The sequence below is a fragment of the Salvelinus namaycush genome, chromosome 16 (assembly GCF_016432855.1).
Source record: "Salvelinus namaycush isolate Seneca chromosome 16, SaNama_1.0, whole genome shotgun sequence".
NCBI classification, from domain to species: domain Eukaryota; kingdom Metazoa; phylum Chordata; class Actinopteri; order Salmoniformes; family Salmonidae; genus Salvelinus; species Salvelinus namaycush.
The window spans coordinates 4,040,812-4,062,426 of record NC_052322.1 but is presented as its reverse complement, the minus strand read 5'-3'; the positions used below and the strand labels follow the sequence as shown (position 1 = coordinate 4,062,426).

General features: G+C 42.1%; 1 protein-coding gene across 4 annotated transcripts; it reads left to right on the top strand.

Moving 5' to 3' along the window:
• The first annotated feature begins 5,253 nt into the window (after positions 1–5,253).
• On the top strand, positions 5,254–21,213 carry cd37 (CD37 molecule). Of its 4 annotated transcripts, XM_039009957.1 has the most exons (10): positions 5,254–5,351; positions 5,454–5,526; positions 5,747–5,810; positions 6,292–6,422; positions 11,011–11,085; positions 11,828–11,935; positions 12,908–13,072; positions 13,323–13,406; positions 15,072–15,175; positions 20,915–21,213. In XM_039009957.1, the coding sequence occupies exons 1-10, from the start codon at positions 5,317–5,319 to the stop codon at positions 20,925–20,927; spliced, it is 852 nt and encodes a 283-aa protein (XP_038865885.1). In that variant the 5' UTR covers positions 5,254–5,316; the 3' UTR covers positions 20,928–21,213. The 4 variants fall into 4 exon arrangements, with proteins under 4 accessions (XP_038865885.1, XP_038865886.1, XP_038865888.1 ...); XM_039009958.1 differs by lacking the exon at positions 15,072–15,175 and having other exon boundaries at positions 5,257–5,351; positions 20,915–21,072; XM_039009960.1 differs by lacking the exon at positions 5,454–5,526 and having other exon boundaries at positions 5,317–5,408.
• Positions 21,214–21,615: the final 402 nt, after the last annotated feature.

The window sequence follows — 21,615 nt, the reverse complement described above, 5'->3', positions numbered from 1 at the left end:
TACGGGACTGTTTGGCTGTTCGTTTATGTTGATGTCGTCTGTTTCCTGTCCGTGAGTTTACGTTTAGTTATGTAAGTTTATGTTCAGGTTTCGTCAACGTCGTTTTCTTGTTTTGTATATTTGAAAGTGTTTTGTTTTTTCGTGTTGCCATCGTCGTTATAAATAAAGAGATGGCTTATTTCCCAAATGCTGCGTTTTGGTCTGATGATCCTTCTCTCCTCTCCTCGTCCGAGGATGAGGAGAGCGACAGCCCTTACAGAATCACCCACCACGCTAAGACCAAGCGGCAAGGGAATGCTCAACAGAGCAACAAGGACTCCTGGACTTGGGAGGAGATCCTGGACGGTAGAGGACCTTGGGCTCAGCCAGGGGAATATCGCCGTCCCAAGGAGGAGTTGGAAGCAGCGAAGGCTGAGAGGCGCTGGTATGAGGAGGCAGCGCGACGACGCGGTTGGGAGCCCGTGAGTCAGACCCAAAAATTTCTTGGGGGGGGGCACACGAGGAGTGTGGCAAAGCCGGGTAGGATACCCGAGCCAACTCCCCGTGCTTACCGTGGAGGTAGAAGGCGTCGTACTGGTAAGACACCGTGTTATGCGGTAAAGCGCACGGTGTCCCCAGTACGCGTGCTTAGCCCAGTGCGGGCTATTCCACCTTGCCGCACTGGGAGGGCTAGGTTGGGCATCGAGCCGGATGTCATGAAGCCGGCCCAACGTATCTGGCCTCCAGTACGTCTCCTCGGGCCGGCGTACATGGCACCAGCCTTACAGGTGGTGTCCCCGGTTCGCCTGCATAGCCCAGTGCGGGCTATTCCACCTCGCCGCACTGGCAGGGCTACGGGGATCATTCAACCTGGTAGGGTTGGGGAGGCTCGGTGCTCAAGAGCACGTGTCCTCCTTCACGGTCCGGTAGACCCGGTGCCACCTCCATGTACCAGTCCTCCGGTGGCAGCCCCCCGTACCAGGCTGTCTCTCCGGGTTCTCTCTCCTGCTGTTTCCTCCTCTCCAGCGCAGCCAGTGCCTAGACCACGCACCAGGCTGTCTCTCCTTCTCCTCCCTACAGAGCCGTCCTGCCATGACCAGCCAGAGCCGTCCTGCCATGACCAGCCAGAGCCGTCCTGCCATGACCAGCCAGAGCCGTCCTGCCATGACCAGCCAGAGCCGTCCTGCTATGACCAGCCAGAGCCGTCCTGCTATGACCAGCCAGAGCCGTCCTGCTATGACCTGCCAGAGCCGTCCTGCTATGACCTGCCAGAGCCGTCCTGCTATGACCTGCCAGAGCCGTCCTGCTATGGCCTGCCAGAGCCGTCCAGCCAGGGCCTGCCAGAGCCGTCCAGCCAGGGCCTGCCAGAGCCGTCCAGCCAGGACCTGCCAGAGCCGTCCAGCCAGGACCTGCCAGAGCCGTCCAGCCAGGACCTGCCAGAGCCGTCCAGCCAGGACCTGCCAGAGCCGTCCAGCCAGGACCTGCCAGAGTCCCTCAGCCAGGATCTGCCAGAGTCCCTCAGCCAGGATCTGCCAGAGTCCCTCAGCCAGGATCTGCCAGAGTCCCTCAGCCAGGATCTGCCAGAGTCCCTCAGCCAGGATCTGCCAGAGTCCCTCAGCCAGGATCTGCCAGAGTCCCTCAGCCAGGATCTGCCAGAGTCCCTCAGCCAGGATCTGCCAGAGTCCCTCAGCCAGGATCTGCCAGAGTCCCTCAGCCAGGATCTGCCAGAGTATCTCAGCCGGGACCTGCCCCTTGTCCCGGTGCTGCCCCTTATCCCGGTGCTGCCCCTTGTCCCGGTGCTGCCCCTTGTCCCGGTGCTGCCCCTTGTCCCGGTGCTGCCCCTTGTCCCGGTGCTGCCCCTTGTCCCGGTGCTGCCCCTTGTCCCGGTGCTGCCCCTTGTCCCGGTGCTGCCCCTTGTCCCGGTGCTGCCCCTTGTCCCGGTGCTGGTCTTTATCCCGGTGCTGCCCCTTGTCCCGTTGCTGCCCCTTGTCCCGTTGCTGCCCCTTGTCCCGTTGCTGCCCCTTGTCCCGTTGCTGCCCCTTGTCCCGGTTCTGCCCCTTGTCCCGGTTCTGCCCCTTGTCCCGGTTCTGCCCCTTGTCCCGGTTCTGCCCCTTCTCCTGGTGCTGGCCGTTTATTTAGGGGATGTTAGTTTTAGGGTGGTCATTGGGAGGGGAAGACAGAAACGGGGAGTGACTATGGTGGTGTGGGGACAGCGTCCAGAGCCGGAGCCACCACCGTGGTCAACTGCCCACCCAGACCCTCCCCTGGACTTTGTGCTGGTGCGCCCGGCGTTCGCACCTTGAGGGGGGGGTTCTGTAACGGTCCTGACCTGTTTTATGTTGTTTTTGTATGTGTTTAGGTCAGGGCATGTGTTTTGGGTGGGCAGTCTATGTTATCTGTTTCTATGTTGGTTTTGGTTGCCTGGTATGGCTCTTAATTAGAGGCAGGTGTTTTGCGTTCTCCTCTAATTAAGAGTCATATTTAGGTAGGGTGTTCTCACTGTTTGTTTGTGGGTGATTGTCTCCTGTGTCGTCGAATGTATGTACCATACGGGACTGTTTGGCTGTTCGTTTATGTTGATGTCGTCTGTTTCCTGTCCGTGAGTTTACGTTTAGTTATGTAAGTTTATGTTCAGGTTTCGTCAACGTCGTTTTCTTGTTTTGTATATTTGAAAGTGTTTTGTTTTTTCGTGTTGCCATCGTCGTTATAAATAAAGAGATGGCTTATTTCCCAAATGCTGCGTTTTGGTCTGATGATCCTTCTCTCCTCTCCTCGTCCGAGGATGAGGAGAGCGACAGCCCTTACAACTAAGCCCAAACCATATGGGATGGCTGCAGAATGTTGCAGAATTATGTGGTAGCCATGCTGGTTAAGTGTCTCTTAAATTCTAAATAAATTCCAGACAGTCTAATGTTCATTGCTTGTGTTTCTTGGTCAAAGCAAGTCTCTTCTTTTTATTGGTGTCCTTTAGTAGTGGTTTCTTTGCAGCAATTCGACCATGAAGGCCTGATTCACATAGTCTCCTCTGAACAGTTGATGTTGAGATGTGTCTGTTACTTGAACTCTGTGAAGTATTTATTTGGGATGCAATTTCTGACGCTGGTAACTAATGAACTTATCCTCTTCAGCAGAGGTAACTCTGGGTCTTCCTTTCCTGTGGCGGTCCTTATGAGAGACAGTTTCATCACAGCGCTTGATTGTTTTTGTTACTGCACTTGAAGAAACTTTAAAAGTTCTTGAAATTTTACAGATTGACTGACCTTCATGTCTTAACATAATGATGGACTGTCGTTCCTCTTTGCATATTTGAGCTGTTCTTGCCATAATATGGACTTGGTATTTTAACAAATAGGGCTATCTTCTGTATACCCCCCCCCCCCCCCCACACACACACACACACACACTTTGTCACAACACAACTGATTGGCTCAAACACATTAAGAAGGAAAGAAATTCCACAAATTAACTTTTAACAAGGCACACCTGTTCATTGAAATGCATTCCAGGTGACTACCTCATGAAGCTGGTTGAGAGAATGCCAAAAGTGTGCAAAGCTGTCATCAAGGCAAAGGGTGGCTATTTGAAGAATCTGAAATATAAAATATATTTTGATTTGTTTAACACATTTTTGGTTACTACATGATTCCATATGTGTTATTTCATACTTTTGATGTCTTCATTATTATTCTACAATGGAGAAAATAGTAAAAATACAGAAAAACCCTTGAATGAGTAGGTGTTCTGAATCTTTGGACCGGTAGTGTAGGCTAAAACTGAAAATTGTTCCTTTGATAGCTCTCGACATTGAGAGTGGTTGATGCTGAGAGTGGTAAAAACAGATTGGATGTGAATATGAAGTGATTTTGAGTTATTAATGCTTTGACTGCCTGGTTAGCCACGCCATCTCATATCAGTTGTTGGGAAAAACTCATCACTGCTCATTCACTTCAGACATTTTTCACCATGAACACTATTGTTAACTAAATGTACCCAAATAAAATGCCAAATGTTCCTAATTGTTTGTTTCAGCACACTGTTCATACTCAGAAAAAATATTAACCACATTGTAAAGTCTTCTAAATAGTGATGATTCAGTAATTTAAGGCAAATCAAGCCGACAATTACCATAAAGACTTTCTCAAAGGTTGCTAGAACAGAACCAAACCGGTGCTCTGTGAAATATCATAACTAATTATACCTAATTAGTTAAGTCATATGAAGTAGTTTAGATTGTGGTTGACAAAAAAATATAAGCTACCCTTTTTCCTCTGCCTGGTTTCATTCATTTTTAATTAAGCAGGCAGATTGGTTACAGCGGGTGTACTTACGCTGGTCAAACAAACAATTACAGGCAAATTAAACTGATTGAATATGGGATATTAAAAACCAACTGAAAAAACATCTTGGAGGAAAGTGAAAATATATGGTTTGTAGTATTTGCTCAGCTGTGACAGTTCATTTGCATGTTCTATTTGTATCTCTGTAACCACCCTGTTTTTTTCCTGTACCGTCTCGCTCAAAAACCATTTCTGCTTTTATCGGTTCGTTGTTACTTCTCGTTACATTTCAGGTAAGAAAATAATGTGTATTTCAAGTTTAGAAATGAGCAGTTCATTTAATATCAAAAGAGATGTATATCTTGAGGGCAAATCAAGATATTTGTGATACTGTAGGATTTTAAATGCTTTATATACAGACATTCTTTGATAAACTAATCATGGAAGCTTGATTTACAAATGACAAAACCAACAAAAGGCTTCGCACTGAAGATGGGACTTGTATTCAAGCTTCAAAGACTTTCTCAAAGGTTGCTTCAAACAGAAAGATGTGTTTAATTTTTGTGTAATTCAGTGTAATATTGCAACATGGAAAATATTTAGGAAAACCACAGTTGCTAAAAACAGCTATTTATAAACTGATCATGAAAGTAATAACGTCTACATTGACATTAAGCTTAGTTACAGTGTTGGAGAGCTGTATAAAGGTGACTAAATAATTAATCACCTTGAAGGGTAATATAATATGTTGTGTTGTATCACCTAGGAGAAGGGTATATGACACCCCTGTGTTTTTTTTATATCCCATTCCCTTTCGTATTTTATCTACACAGAAGGAAAGAGAGGGGTAGAAAGATGAAGGGGGCAGTATGGAAATGTTGACTCGATAAGCAAACCCCTGTCTCTCTGAAGCGATTACAACACGTGGTCCAGAGTTGTTGGTGTTAACCCTCAGCCACACACCCACGCTGGTCTATTACTAATAACAGAGAGCATTGATTTTCCACCCGTTGACCACCAACCTTTGAAACCGCATTGGCAAGGATTCAAACAAACGTAGATGACCAACATTACACTGCAGTCGACTTGTAGAAGGTTAACGCTGTGTCGGAAGCAGAAACGCAGTCCAAACGGCCATCAAATAACAAAGCAGTGAGCAACTCCATAATGACTGTGATTGTGTTTGTTATTTTTCAGATACAGAATGGCATCCCAAGGCTGTATAGGTCTCATCAAATATTTCCTATTTCTTTTCAATCTCCTTTTTTTCGTAAGTTTGATCATCCACTTATTTAAACGTTTACGCTGCTAGACATGAGACTGTTGGTAACTGTTGCCCAAATTCACTGATCAAAGTACACCCAATGTATATTTGCAGGTTGATTGAACTTGCGTGAAGTCTGTCGAAATATCTATTGATAGGCGAAATTAATGCTTAGTTGAGAGATGTGTGTATTGTGCACTGCAATATGTTATCACCCTCCCACCAGTGTGCGGGCGCCCTCCTGCTGTCACTTGGGATATGGATAGTCCTTGCTGAGACAAGCTTCTTCAGTGAGTTTCTGTTTTCATCAACGACTCCTTACAACGAATGATAGTATGTGATATTACATAATGTAATATTTCCACACACAAATATCCTTAACTACAATGATGTATCTGTAGTAATATAAGAATAACATTCCCTGAGATAGTCCTTTTTTATACACTAGGAATTGTCTTTCTGATTCACTTTTGGATCTCATGAACAAAATCACAGTATTTCAAACCTGATGTCCCTCCAAAACATGCTTTTTTGGTATTTATATTAAGAAAGATGAGTTCATGAATAAGCTACACATTATATTCACAAACTAGTAAAATAATAGGCCTACTTTAACCCCAGATTTGTTTTAAATTGAGACATGATTGTGCTTTGGTTCGACACGGGTCCAATTCTTATTTCAAAGTTGAGTGCACGGTACAGCTATTACTGGCAACGCATACCAGTATGAGCAACAAGTATCTCAAAGTTTGTTATTTCCTCTTTTTACAGTGCCTGCCCCTCCCTATATGTCTTTTTCTGTCTTCTCCTATTTTCTGGTCATTGGTGGAAGTGCGACGATGTCGTTGGGCTTCATCGGGTGTCTGGGTGCATTGAAGGAGGTGAAATGCATGTTAGGAATGGTAAGAAATAACTCAAAACAGCTGACAAGCTCCGAGTGCATTTGTAAAAAATCATTTTGTGTGTACATGACAAGATTATTATGGACGAAAGAACGAGATTATTTGTATTTGTCAAATGGCAGCCAAGCATCGATCATCATGTCACCAAAATAAAACCGTCAATATTTATTGTAAAGGAGCATCAAGCTCATCACCGTGTACTTTCACCACCCTGTGAAGTTCATCATAAATGATTTCATTTGTAGCCTAATAAACTGCACGCTTTCCCGAGTCGTAGTGCGAGGACAACACAACATATGATGGTTATTACAGTGTATTTGGAAAGTATTCAGACCCCTTGACTTTTCCCACTTTTTGTTACGTTACCTTATTCTAAAATTGATTGAATTGTTTTTCCCCTCATCAACTTACACATAATGACAAGCAAAAACTGTTTTTTAGAAATGTTTGCAAAACTATTAAAAAAACAACTGAAACATCACATTTACATAAGTATTCAGACCCTTTACTCAGTACTTTGTTGAAGCAGCTCTGGCAGTGATTACAGCCTTGAGTCTTCTTGGAAAGGACGATACAAGCTTGGCACACTTGTATTTGGGGAGTTTCACCATTCTTCTCCACAGATCCTCTGAAGCTCGGTCAGGTTGGATAGGGAGCGTCGCTGCACAGCTATTTTCAGGTCTCTCCAGAAAGGTTTGATCGGGTTCACTCAAGGACATTCAAAGACTCCTGTTTTATCTTGGCTGTGTGCTTAGGGTCGTTGCCTTGCTGGAATGTGAACCGTTGCCCCAGTCTAAGGTCCTGAGCACTCTGGAGTATGTTTTCATCAAGGAACTCTCTACTTTTCTCTGTTCATCTTTCACTCGATCCTGACTAGTCTCCCAGTCCCTGCTGCCCCCACCATGCGTAGGGATGGTGCCAAGTTTCCTCCAGATGTGACGCTTGGCATTCAGACCAAAGAGTTCAATCTTGGTTTCATCAGATCAGAGAATCTTGTTTCTCATGGTCTGAGTCCTTTAGGCGACTTTTTGAAAACTCCAAGTAGGTTGTCATGTGTCTTTTACTGAGAAGTGGCTTCCATCTGGCTCTCTACCATATAGGCCTGATTGGTGGAGGGCTGCAGGGATGGTTGTCCTTCTGGAAGGTTCTCCCATCTCCACAGAGAAACTGTCAGAGTGACCGTCTGGTTCTTGGTCACCTCCCTGATCAAGGCCCTTCTCCCCCCATTCCTCTTGGTTGTTCCAGACTTCTTCCATTTAAGAATGATGGAGGCCACTGTATTCTTGGGGACTTTCCATAAATTTTTTTGGTATCCTTCCCCAGATCTGAGCCTCAACCCAATCATATCTTGGTGCTTTATGGATAATTCCTTTGACTTCATGGCTTGGTTGTTGCTCTGACATGCACTGTCAACTGTGGAAACTTATATAGACAGGTGTGTGCCTTTCCAAATCATGTCCAATCAATTGAATTTACCAAAGGTGGACTCCAATCTAGTTGTAGAAACATCTCAAGGATGATCAATGGAAACAGGATGCACTTGAGCTCAATTTCATAGCAAAGAGTCTGAATATTTATGTAAATAAGGTATTTCTGTTTTTTTATATACACTGCTCAAAAAAATAAAGGGAACACTTAAACAACACAATGTAACTCCAAGTCAATCACACTTCTGTGAAATCAAACTGTCCACTTAGGAAGCAACACTGATTGACAATAAATTTCACATGCTGTTGTGCAAATGGAATAGACAAAAGGTGGAAATTATAGGCAATTAGCAAGACACCCCCAATAAAGGAGTGGTTCTGCAGGTGGTGACCACAGACCACTTCTCAGTTCCTATGCTTCCTGGCTGATGTTTTGGTCACTTTTGAATGCTGGCGGTGCTTTCACTCTAGTGGTAGCATGAGACGGAGTCTACAACACCCACAAGTGGCTCAGGTAGTGCAGCTCATCCAGGATGGCACATCAATGCGAGCTGTGGCAAGAAGGTTTGCTGTGTCTGTCAGCGTAGTGTCCAGAGCATGGAGGCGCTACCAGGAGACAGGCCAGTACATCAGGAGACGTGGAGGAGGCCGTAGGAGGGCAACAACCCAGCAGCAGGACCGCTACCTCCGCCTTTGTGCAAGGAGGAGCACTGCCAGAGCCCTGCAAAATGTCCTCCAGCAGGCCACAAATGTGCATGTGTCTGCTCAAACGGTCAGAAACAGACTCCATGAGGGTGGTATGAGGGCCCGACGTCCACAGGTGGGGGTTGTGCTTACAGCCCAACACCGTGCAGTACGTTTGGCATTTGCCAGAGAACACCAAGATTGGCAAATTCGCCACTGGCGCCCTGTGCTCTTCACAGATGAAAGCAGGTTCACACTGAGCACATGAGCACATGTGACAGACGTGACAGAGTCTGGAGACGCCGTGGAGAACGTTCTGCTGCCTGCAACATCCTCTAGCATGACCGGTTTGGCGGTGGGTCAGTCATGGTGTGGGATGGCATTTCTTTGTGGGGCCGCACAGCCCTCCATGTGCTCGCCAGAGGTAGCCTGACTGCCATTAGGTACCGAGATGATATCCTCCGACCTCTTTTCAACTGTACTAATGGTTTTGTCACAAAACATGTTATGATACATAGCAAATGTAAGATGGCGCCGGAGCAGAAGGCAGACGTGCCCCCAACCGATTGTATTTTTTTGTTCGTTTATTTGCGTTGTTTGTAACTTCTTTTTTTTAAACAAATTTTGTACATAATGTTGCCGCTATCGTCTCTTATGACCGAAAATAACTTCTAGACATCAGGACTGCGATTACTCACCACGGACAAGCAGAATCCTTTTTCTTCTTTCACGACTCTGACGAGGCCGAGGCGGAGAATATACGGCTCTCTCAGGAACAGACCCCGACACCCGTGATCTGCGTGAAGAGGAGGCGGAGAAAGAGAGGCCGGAGAGCGGGCTGCCTTCTGAGAAGTCGGAGGCGATCGAATAAACCTGAGTCAGAGGTTGGCACTAAGATAGCATTGAATTCCGCCATAAGAAAACAAGAAAATGCTCACCCAGAGGCGGAGCTCCTAGTAGCCGGGGACTTTAATGCAGGGAAACTTAAATCAGTTTTACAAAATTTCTATCAGCATGTTAAATGTGCAACCAGAGGGAAAAAAACTCTGGACCACCTATACTCCACACACAGAGACACATACAAAGCTCTCCCTCGCCCTCCATTTAGCAAATCTGACCATATCTCCATCCTCCTGATTCCTGCTTACAAGCAAAAATTAAAGCAGGAAGCACCAGTGACTAGATCAATAAAAAAGTGGTCAGATGAAGCAGATGCTAAGCTACAGGACTGCTTTGCTAGCACAGACTGGAATATGTTCCGGGATTCCTCCAATGGCATTGAGGAGTACACCACATCTGTCATTGGCTTCATCAATAAGTGCATCGATATCGTCATCCCCACAGTGACCATACATACAACCAGAAGCCATGGATTACAAGCAGCATCCGCACTGAGCTAAAGGCCGCTTTCAAGCTCATCACCGTGTGCTTTCACCACCCTGTGAAGTTCATCATAAATTATTTCATCTGTAGCCTAATAATGTTTATGGTTTCCCGAGTCGTAGTGGGAGGACCACACAACATATCATCGCGTGACTCCAAGTTTACTTCGATATGATGTGATATATCAATATTTGCCCATAAAAGCGTTTTGTAGACATTTGGAAAGTTTACTGACAAATTGGCTGTTTCCATCAGGCCTGTCGTGACATTTTTTTTATCCGACATGTACTTTACTCACATAAAAAGGTTGGATGGAACCTGGTTTATTGTTCTGTTAATGTAAAACTTAAATGAAACGCTGAGTCTCAAATATCGCCTGTCCCATTTAATAGCTGGGTAATAGCACACATTTCAGCAAATAAACGGCTGTTTCAAAGAAACACCAGGTCTAAATTAATTATTTATGAGGTTACCATGAATTACCATGAATTGTTTATGAGGGTTAATGTTTGATTTGTTATATTAAATAACTCAGTAATGCCTCGAAAAAATATGTTTTTTATTGCCAGTAAGAAACTGCTAGCCATTGGCTGCAATCGGCAGAGAAACGCTAGCTAACTGGGAAGCACAAAAAAAGTGAACAACTTCGGGAGTACAGACACCCAGAAATTTGAAAAAACTGCACAGTCAAAGAGGAGAATAAATATTCTGCGAAGTAAAAGTAATTTTTCATCCAAAATAGAGGCATACTTAAGACAAAAGAAACAAAACACTGTAAGTGAAGGACAACACATTAGTGCAGGAAATTAAGAAATTGATTAAGATGCAGGAAGTGAATGCTGGAATCAAACAAACTATGCGAATGAGCAAAATGCTGTGTGGATTAAGGAAATAAACACCTGGCTCAAATAGACGCCTGGCTCTAATTAGCGCCTGTTGTGGTCTGTGATTTAAGAAAATAAACACTGGGCTTTTACAGTATGTCCAAACTTGTGTAGATTACCCACACCTAAAACACAAACAAATAAATTATGCAACCAGCACATAAAATATGTCAGTGATTGATCTACTCTAACTGTTGCTCATCTTTGCAGTATTTCTTCCTGCTCTCCATCCTTCTTGCTGCTCAGATTGTGGGAGCGGCTCTGCTCTTCACTCAGAGGACTTCAGTAAGACATTTACCTATAATATCACCTGAGTAACTACACGTATTTACTTATCTTCACACGAGCCATGTACAATGCTTAAATTCCCACACTCATTGGTGTTAATATGACCATAGTTACACATCACAATCAACAATGACACTATTTAAACTATTAGAACATGACTGGCACTCAAAATTGTGTTGGTTCACCCATATTTATGAATTACAAAGATATTCAAAGATTGGTGACATTAAAGATTACTTCTTGAACTAGCTATATATCTATGGTAAATCATTTCCCCCCCTATGACAAGGTTTCCGTTTTTTTCTCCCCTTGCCACATTTTACATTTGCAATTGAGTAATTTAGCAGAAGCGCATACATCCCCCGTGGGAATACGAATCCACAACCCTGGCAATGGAAGTGCCATGCTCTACCAACGGAGCCACATGCCTAGGAGCAAGTCAAATACATAAGAATTTCATAATGATGTGACAATCATCATTGCAGGGAGATTTTGAAAATACTATTGTTGCCTAAAGGGGACACTGCTGTTATATCTAATTCTACAGCGTCACATTCTCTGTATGCAATAGCCTAGTTTTTCTCAGGGTGTGCCACGAAAGTAAAACCTCTTTTGTTACCTGGTGAATGGGTTGAAAGGGGATCTTGTAAGTCGATATCAGTGGGTATGTTATTCACACAATAGTTGGAGTGACTTTTGAAAAGCATCTCGTTTTTTTCTCACACAATTTTTGTTCTAGCTTGAGAGCAAAGTCGAAGAGCATGTCCTGCATCTCATTGCATCATTTGGCAAGAACGAATCCAACTATCTGAATTTGGAAAAGACTCTGGACTACGTGCAGCAGGAGGTAATATATGCAGTAGTATACACTGCCAGTTGGTAATTTGTCCTTTGGATGAGATGTTGAACTGAGGTATTGAAGAGTAGGGGTGTTAACCCCGATGTCCTGGCTAAATTCCCAACCACGTATTGTCATGGCAACCAAATCCCCCCCTGATTCCTAATTGGCATAAATCCCTTCTCACCTCTCCACTGTGAAAGCTAACGTATGGTGAGCTTTCTGTCTTAAAATGGCTGCTGAGGCATCACCCTAGTGGGTGCTAAACATTGGTGACGGATGAGATGAGTTTCCACCATACATTAAAGTGCTTTGAGCACCTGGAATAACACTCCATACATCCAGTCAGTTAACTATGATTATCAATTGGAATGGATCAGCCTAATTCTTTAAGAGTCGTGGTTTGTTTGGATAGTTCCCTATACATGCTCCAAATATTATCAACACTACAACAAACTCATCTTACATTTTAAATCGAGTTGCTGCTGACGCTTGATATGTGTGAATTAATTTTGAGAGGTCATCCACGATAGGATCTAGTTCAATTAAATTTAGGCCGGGATTCAAACCCACACAGATTATTGCTATTGCACTTGACTTGTAGAATGTTTATGCTGCGTAGGAGGTGTAACCACAGTAACAGTAATTAAACCACAACAAAGCCCACTTCAACATAGGTGTCTTCTAACTTGATGCATGATTTAATTTCCATGTGAATGAAGTGATTTATATAATGAAGTTGGATAATCAATGTTTGAATTTGGCATATAACACATTTGTAATCTAAGAAATAATTTAAGAACGGGTATGGGTTGGTGATGCGCGACCCAATGGCAATTTCCACCATAGAAAGTTACGTCCAAATCAGGATCGCAGTGTGTCAAGTGCAGTACGATGGTCAGTTGCCTGCATGGTTTGAATCTCGCCTTAGACTTTGAAAAAGTGTTAGATTAAGCATTATCTTCTCTTACAACCATGCAGATTCATTGTTGTGGATGGACAGGACCAAGCATCTGGTTGGAGGCACCCTGCTCCTGTTACCACCCCATCAATAACACCCAGAATGCCTCAAATTCTTCTGAAATGTGTGACTGCAATGACATCCGGTCTTTTTCAAATTACACAATGTGTGACATCTATCAAAAAGTAAGTGGTCCTGACTCATGGTATTACTTCAAATGTGTTACATTTGATATAACAATATTTTTTTAAAGGCCAGCAAACTTGTATGTTGTTTTCATTTGTATGTGATCTATTTTTGGTCCCAAACACCCTTTTTTTACTTGTTTAAAGAATGTGAAAGAAATGTGCTTAGAGTTAAGCACATTCTGTACCTTAACTGAGAAATTTGATATTTCCTGGTATTTTACTGATTGCTTTAACTTCTCTGTTACAGGGGTGCAGAGAGAGTATTAGAGAGTGGTTGGACGAGAATATGCTCATTATTTTTGCCGTGCTACTTGCTGTGATGACGGTGGAGGTAAATTGGATAATCTCATCTCAACTTGACAAACCGGGTCACAAATCACAACATGCTAAACCGAAAGTGTTCTCACATGAACATTTGTTGTAATCATAATGGTTAGAATCATTATGAACCAACAAATGTTTAGAGGTCAGGGGCTTTCAGTTTCAGTGAATGGTCATATTGACCCTCCATAGGTGTTCTGAGAATGTGTATATCCTCACAACATAGTCGTTCCCGTAGTATTTGTATTTATTATGGATCCCCTTTAGCTGCTGCAAAAGCAGCAGCTACTCTTCCTGGGGTCCAGCAAAATTAAGTCAGTTTATACAATTTAAAAACATTACAATACATTCACAGATTTCACAACACACTGTGTGCCCTCAGGCCCCTACTCCACCACTACCACATATCTACAGTACTAAGTCCATGTGCATGTATAGTGCGTATGTTATCGTGTGTGTGTGTGTATATGCATGTGTCTGTGCCAATGTTTGTGTTGCTTCACAGTCCCCGCTGTTCCATAGGGTGTTTTTTAATCTTTTTTTTAAATCAAATTTTAGTGCTTGCGTCAGTTACTTGATGTGGAATAGAGTTCCATGTAGTCATGGCTCTATGTAGTACTGTGCACCTCCCATAGTCTGTTCTGGACTTGGGGACTGTGAAGAGACCTCTGGTGGCATGTCTTGTGTGGTATGCACAAGACAGTAGGTACACACAAAACAACGAGAGTTCCTCAAGGGTTGTTTGGGAAGGGTGATGGCTCTATGTGGAACCATGCTCACCCGAAGAATCCTTTGAGCCCTTTAATGCTTCTTTGCAGTTCAAAAAAGGGTTCTTTCCTCTTTTGGTGATCATTTAAATGTAGGGGAGGTGGCTCATTAGAATCATTTGTGGCATGGTTTAGACACAACTTTTTTTGTTGTGCAACCGTGAGTGAGAGTGTCATTCCAGTTGAGTGAATCCGTTGTGCTATGCCAAATCACATTATATTCGACTATCGCTTGTGAAGGTGTGTCATGAAAGACTCAAGCATGGCTTTGGGTCAGTTGTGAATGGTTTACTAACTTAGTCAGTAGTCCTCGAGTCTCTCCCCGGGGACCCTCTGCTATTTCAGAGCTAACGCACATGATTCAACTTGTTCATAAACAACAATCAAACCTGTTGAATTTGAACAATACAATATGGTTATCAAAACAGAATATAACAGCCTGTATGGTTCTACAAAGAAACTTTGATATTGAGAAAAGTTCTTTATGAAACCATTCTCCATAAAGGATAAGTAAAGAACCATAAAAAGGGTTGTAACCATAGCAGAACCCTATTTTTTTGGTGCTACATAGAACCTTTTTTTAATGGTTCTTTATAGAAGCTTAGTAAATGGTCCTTTATAGCACCATTCAGGTTCCATTTAGAACCTGATGAGCATGGTTCCTCATAGAACAAATAAAAATATAGTTACAAGCAAACAAACCTTTATTTGGCACTCTACAGAACCATTTGTTTTTAGTGTGTACTAGGGAAGCTTTAACAATCACACCACTTACTGTAACCACTCCTATGGTGGAGCAATCACATTGTTAGAGTTTTGTTTAAATGCACCATGAGAAGACCAGTAGTGACCCTTATAAGTAAGAGTTGTCCACGCTTTGTGTCTTTGTCTCCATGTTCTTATCCCAGTGTCTCCAATGGGTGTGTCTCCTGGTTCTTTGTTGTTTGAGTTGTACTCCATGTCCATGTTGTCATCCCTCAAAGACTGAAGGCAGGCACTTTCAACTTTCCAGGTCTGTCATGTTTTTGTGTAGTGGTGATGCAGTAAAAAATACAACATTTAAAAAACGACATATATACACTACCGTTCAAAAGTTTGGGGTCACTGTTTTTGAAAGAAAAGCACATTTTTTTGTCCATTAAAATAACATAAAATGGATCAGAAGTACAGTGTAGACATTGTTAATGTTGTAAATGACTGTTGTAGCTGGAAACGGATGATTTTTAATGGAATATCTACATAGGCGTACAGAAAACCCTTTTGCAATTATGTTAGCACAGCTGAAAACTGTTGTGCTGATTAAAGAACAATACAACTGGCGTTCTTTAGACTAGTTGAGTATCTGGAGCATCAGCATTTGTGGGTTTTATTACAGGTTCAAAATGGCCAGAAACAAAGAACTTTCTTCTGAAACTCATCAGTCTATTCTTGTTCTGAGAAATGAAGGCTATTCCATGTGAGACTGGCCAATAGAAATAAAAGATTTTAGATGGGCAAAAGAACACAGACACTGGACAGAGGAACTCTGCCTAGAAGGCCAAAATCCCGGAGTCGCCTCTTCACTGTTGACGTTGAGACTGGTGTTTTGTGGGTACTATTTAATGAAGCTGCCAGTTGAGGACTTGTGAGGCATCTGTTTCTCAAACTAGACACTCTAATGTACTTGTCCTCTTGCTCAGTTGTGCACCGGGGCCTCCCACTCCTCATTCTATTCTGGTTAGAGCCAGTTCGCGCTGTTCTGTGAATGGAGTAGTACACAGCGTTGTACGATATCTTCAGTTTCTTGGCAATTTCTCGCATGGAATAGCCTTAATTTCTCAGAACAAGAATAGATTGACGAGTTTCAGAAGAAAGTTCTTTATTTCTTGTCATTTTGAGCCTGTAATCGAACCCACAAATGCTGATGCTCCAGATACTCAACTAGTCTAAAGAAGGCCAGTTATATTGCTTCTTTAATCAGGACAACAGTTTCCAGCTGTGCTAACATAATTGCAAAAGGGGTTTCTAATGATCAATTTGCCTTTTAAATTGATAAACTTGGATTAGCTAACACAATGTGCCATTGGAATACAGGAGTGATGGTTACTGATAATGGGCCTCTGTACGCCTATGTAGATATTCCATTAAAAATCAGCCATTTCCAGCTACAATAGTCATTTATAACATGAATTAACAATGTCTACACTGTATTTCTGATCAATTTTATTTTATTTTAATGGACAAAGAATGTGCTTTTCTTTCAAAAACAAGGACATTTCTAAGTGACCCCAAACTTTTGAACGGTAGTGTATATATTTATATATGCTGTATAATTCCTAATGAAAGTTTACACACACTTTGCAGTTTTCCCATTTTGCTGCCTTAAATTAAAATCTGAAAAAGGATTAAGTTAAAATAAATCCTACTGATCTACACAACTTACTCCACATTCTTAAATACCATTTTATACATTTAAAATTTAAAAATAAGTCAAAGATGACTCGATTGACACAGCAAATTTGAGATCAGAATTGTAACACCCACATTGTTCAATTGAACACTTTCTTAGAAATGAAGTGCCCCACAGAAATAGTTTTAAACAAAAATCGTTCAGTGTTCACAAACTCACACCCCTGGAGTGTTGGTCCCTAACACCACGGGTGTTGCAAATTCCGACTTAGATTAACACTTTATTAGAGTTGTTGCTGACACACTTTTTTTTACTGTTAGGAAATAACACGTGTAGTTTTACACAGCTTGTTTTAATACTGCAGGTTGTAAAGCCACATATGCATAATTGTGCAGCTGAAAAACAAAACTCTATCCCAGGGTTAAGTCTTCAGAAGACTGAGGCATGTTTTCCTCTAAGTTTTTACCTGGACTTTGGTCCTTTCATATTTATTTTTTCAAACTCCCCAGTGCCCGTCGGTGACAAGCAGACCCATAACAAGATGCTGCCACCACAATACTTGAAAATACAGAGGGTTTCACTCTGATGTGTTGTATTGGATTTGACCCATACCTGAAGTTGTCATTTAGGCCAAAAAGTTAATTTATTTGCCATGTTGTCGTGCAGTATTATGGGCATTTTTGCAAACGGGCATTGTTGCAAACAGGATGGACGATTCACTTTGTCATATTGGCCAGTAATGTGGAGTGAATGCAATGTTGTTGATCCATGCACAGCTCTTTCCACCTCAGCCATTACATTCTGTGGCTGTTTTAAAATGATCTTAAGCATCATAGTGATATCCCTGAGCAGTTTCCATTCTCTCCCGCAGCTCAGTTAGGAAAGATGGCCAGATCTTTTCAGTGTCTGGGTGATATGATACACCATCCACAGATGAATGACCATACTCAAAGGGATATTCAGTGGCCTGGGATATTTTATTTGACCTCCCCTGATCTATTCCAAACTAAATGTATCCCAGACATACTTGCAAGGCTCATTGGTGGCTCTGAGGTTGTATGTACAGTATGAGTTATTCTTAAATCATGACAACTACTGCTTCTGCAAACAGACGGACCTCATTCAACAAATTGTGTGATTTTGTTTCTGAAAATAGTATCACCTGAACATATTTAGATGTGCCACAGCAATGGGTGGGGAGACCTTTTCAAAAAGCACTTATTTGTTTTATTCATTTCAGAACATTTCTATCATTTTTAGATCAGTGGAAGAAATCCCCAGTTGAATCCCTTTTTAGATTGAAATTTAAGGCAGCCAAATGTGAAAATAAATTGTGCCAGGGTGCGTAAACTTTCAATTGGCACTGTATGTAATGGTTGAATGTCAGATTATGTTTAAAATTAATAATCTTTCTGAATCATTTAACTCCCTCCAGTGATATTTATATGGAATATTGGCAAGGTATATTTTGAATGCTTTCATTTTTCATGGTTTGATGTTACATTATAGAGACTGAGAGCCAAAGTGGCATTGCATTGTTCCTGCCCAAGGGCCTTTTCTGCCCTGTGTTTTACAGTATAATTTATTTGATTTTCAAATAGTTAGATAGTATGTCTGAGTCCAAAACGGCAGGGTATGATGACAACACTTTGTCCCTCTATGTGGTGCAGTGTAATCTTAGTGTGTGCTTTGAATAACTGTTTTGTTAAAATAGTGCCATTTAGTTAAAAAGGTTTGATCAGGCATTAACCATATTCTTCTGACAGAGCAAAGATGTGTATCTTCAACAACAAAACATAGTGTCTCGAAATTCATTGGACCAATGAATGATATATGACAAAATGTAAGACATATTCAGTGCTTATCATAAGTAAGTATTCACCCCTTGGATTTAATCACATTTTGTTGCGATACAAAGTGGGATTGAAATACAGAATATTTCATTGTGATTTGTCATTGATCTACACATAATACTCCATAATGTCAAAGTGAAAAGAAAATTCGACACATTTTCACAAATTAAATTACTCAAATATTGTTGTTGCATCAGTATTCATCACCTTTGTTTAGGCAAGCCTAAATTAGTTCAGAAGTAAAACTTGGTGTAACAGATCACATAATAAGTTACATGGTCTCAATCTGTGTGAAATAATAGGGGTTGACGTGAATTTTGAATGACTACACCTTCCTCTGTCCCCCATTGAACAACATCTGTAAGGTCCTTCAGTCAAGTATTGAATTTAAGCACAGATTCAATTACAGAGACCAGGGAGCTTTTCAAAAGCCTCAAAGAAAGGCAGTGATTGGTACATGGTTAAAATGAACAAATCAGACACTGAATATCTCTTTAAGCATGGCCAAGTTAACAATTATGCTGTGGATGATAGGGATGGTGCAAAGTTTCCTCCAGACGTGACGCTTGACATTCAGGCCAAAGAGTTCAAGCTTGGTTTCATCAGATCAGAGAATCTTGTTTCTCATGGTCTGAGACCTATAGGGGCCTTTTGACAAACTCCAAGCGGGCTGTCATATGCTTTTTACTGAGGAATGGCTTCCGTCTGACCACTCTAACATAAAGGCCTGATTAAGTGCTGCAGAGATGGTTGTCCTTCTGGAAGGTTCTCCCATCTCCATAGAGGAACTCTAGAGCTCTGTCGGTGTGAAATATCTGGTTCTTGGTCACCTCCCTGACCAAGGCCCTTCTCCCCCGATTGTTCAGTTTGGACGGTTTGTCAGCTCTAGGAAGAGTCTTGGTGGTTCCAAACCTCTCCCATTTAGGAATGATGGAGGTCACTGTGTTCTTGGGGACCTTCAATGCTGCAGACACTTTTTGGTACCCTTCCCCAGATCTGTGCCTCAACAAAATCTTGTTTTGGAGCTCTACGGACAATTCCTTCGACCTCGTGGCTTGGTGTTTGCTCTGACACTGTCAATTGTGAGACCTTATATAGAGAGGTGTGTGCCTTTCCAAATCATGTCCAATCAATTGAATTTACCACAGGTGGCCTCCAATAACATTGTAGAAACATCTCAAGGATGATCAATGGTAACAGGAATCACCTGAGCTCAATTTTGAGTCTCATAGCAGAGGGTCTGAATAATGATGTAAATAAGATATTTCAGTTTAAAATGTTTATAAATGTGCAAACATTATTTTTTTTTAACTGTTTTTTCTTTGTCATTATGGGGTATTGTGTGTAGATTGATGATGGAAAAACATTATTTAATCCATTTTAGAATTAGGTTGTAACGTAACAAAATGTGGAAAAAGTCAATTGGTCTGAATACTTTCCGAATGCACTGTAAAGCCCTTTTTACATCAGCAGATGTCACAACATGTTTGTACAGAAACCCAGCCTCAAACCCCAAACAGCAAGCAATGCAGATGTAGAAGCACAGTGGCTAGAGAAGACTCACTAGAAAGGCAGGAACATAGGAAGAAACCTAGAGAGGAACCAGGCTCTGAGGGGTGGCCAGTTCTCTTCTGGCTGTGCCGGGTGGAGATTATAAGAGTACATGGCCATTTAGGCCAGAATGTTCTTCAAGATGTTCAAACGGTCATAGCTGACCAGCAGGGTCAAATAATTTCCACAGTGGTTGTAGAGGGTGCAACAGGTCAGGACCTCAGGAGTAAATGTCAGTTGGCTTTAGTTTTTTACATTTTCCAGGTCAAGATTTGACTTTTTCAGGAGAGGCTTTTTACTGCCACTTTTAGTGGGTCTGGTACAAATCCGGAGGATAGGGAGCCGTTTATTATGTTCAACATAGGAGGGTCAAGCAGAGGAAGTAGCTCTTTCAGTAGTTAAATTGGAATAGGGTCCAGTAGGCAGCTGGAAGGTTCAGAGGCCATGACTATTTTTGTGAATGTGTAAGGAGATATAGAATTCAAAAACTTGAGTGTCTCCATTGATCTTAGGTCCTGGCATTCTGTGAATACTCAGGACAACTGAGTATTGGAGAAATGCACAGATTGAAAGAGGAGTCCGTAATTTGCTTTCTAATGAAAATTATATTTTAGAATATAATTTATAAACTGTCCAATTAAATCCATTTTAATCCCACTTTGTAACACAATAAAATGTGAAGAAATCCAAGGGGGATGAGTACTTACGATACCCACTGTAATACCAAAAAATATGATTAATTGATCTAATATGTTGGTCAGAATTTGTCCACATGGTTTTTATAAAGATGTATATATATCAGGGGTGGGAAAAAACGTTTTGACTCACTGTTGAATTTCTGAATCCCAATGTGCCCCCCAAATTATCTCCCATCTATGATGCTCATGTGCAAATGGGTGTGGGGTCCATAGGTTATGCATCTATATGTTAATGATTCTCTCTCTCTCTCTCTCTCCAGCTATGTGGTATGACCCTTTCGATGTGTCTGTATAGATGGACCGGCCTGGATTACAGCATGCTGATGCAATACTCATAAAGTAGGACAGAGTGCTGCATAAACATCTATGAAGAATATAATTGGTTTTCCTATGTTTATAAAGAGAAATAAAAAATGCATAGTTGTATTAATCATTGTTAAAATTTGAGTAAACTTATTAATTGATTGTGTAACGTCCTGACCAGAGTTCGTATGTGTTTTGCTTGTTTAGTGTTGGTCAGGACGTGAGCTGGGTGGGAATTCTATGTTGTGTGTCTAGTTTGTCTGTTTCTATGTTGGGTTAAATGTGTTGCCTGATATGGTTCTCAATTAGAGGCAGGTGTTTGACGTTTCCTCTGATTGAGAACCATATTAAGGTAGGCTGTTCTCACTGTTTGTTGGTGGGTGATTGTTCCTGTGTCAGTGTTGGTGCTACACGGGACTGTGACGGTTAGTGTGTTTTGTCAGTTTTGTACAGTGTCTTATTTTGTTTGATTAAATTCATTATGTCTAATTACCACGCTGCGCATTGGTCCTCTGATCCTTCTCGCCTCTCCTCGTCCGAGGAGGAGGAAGAGCTAGACTGCCGTTACAGAATCACCCACCAAACAAGGATCAAGCAGCGTGGCAACGGGCAGCAGCGACAGCAGCAGCGGTACCAGGAGGAATGGTCATGGGAGCAA

Excerpts from the sequence above, each read along its gene's own strand:
- cd37 (XM_039009957.1), top strand. The coding sequence starts at position 5,317 with ATGACCAACATTACACTGCAGTCGACTTGTAGAAG. Across the intron at positions 5,811-6,291 it reads TGCTGAGACAAGCTTCTTCA|TGCCTGCCCCTCCCTATATG; the intron begins GTGAGTTTCTGT and ends CTCTTTTTACAG. Across the intron at positions 13,073-13,322 it reads TGTGTGACATCTATCAAAAA|GGGTGCAGAGAGAGTATTAG; the intron begins GTAAGTGGTCCT and ends TCTCTGTTACAG.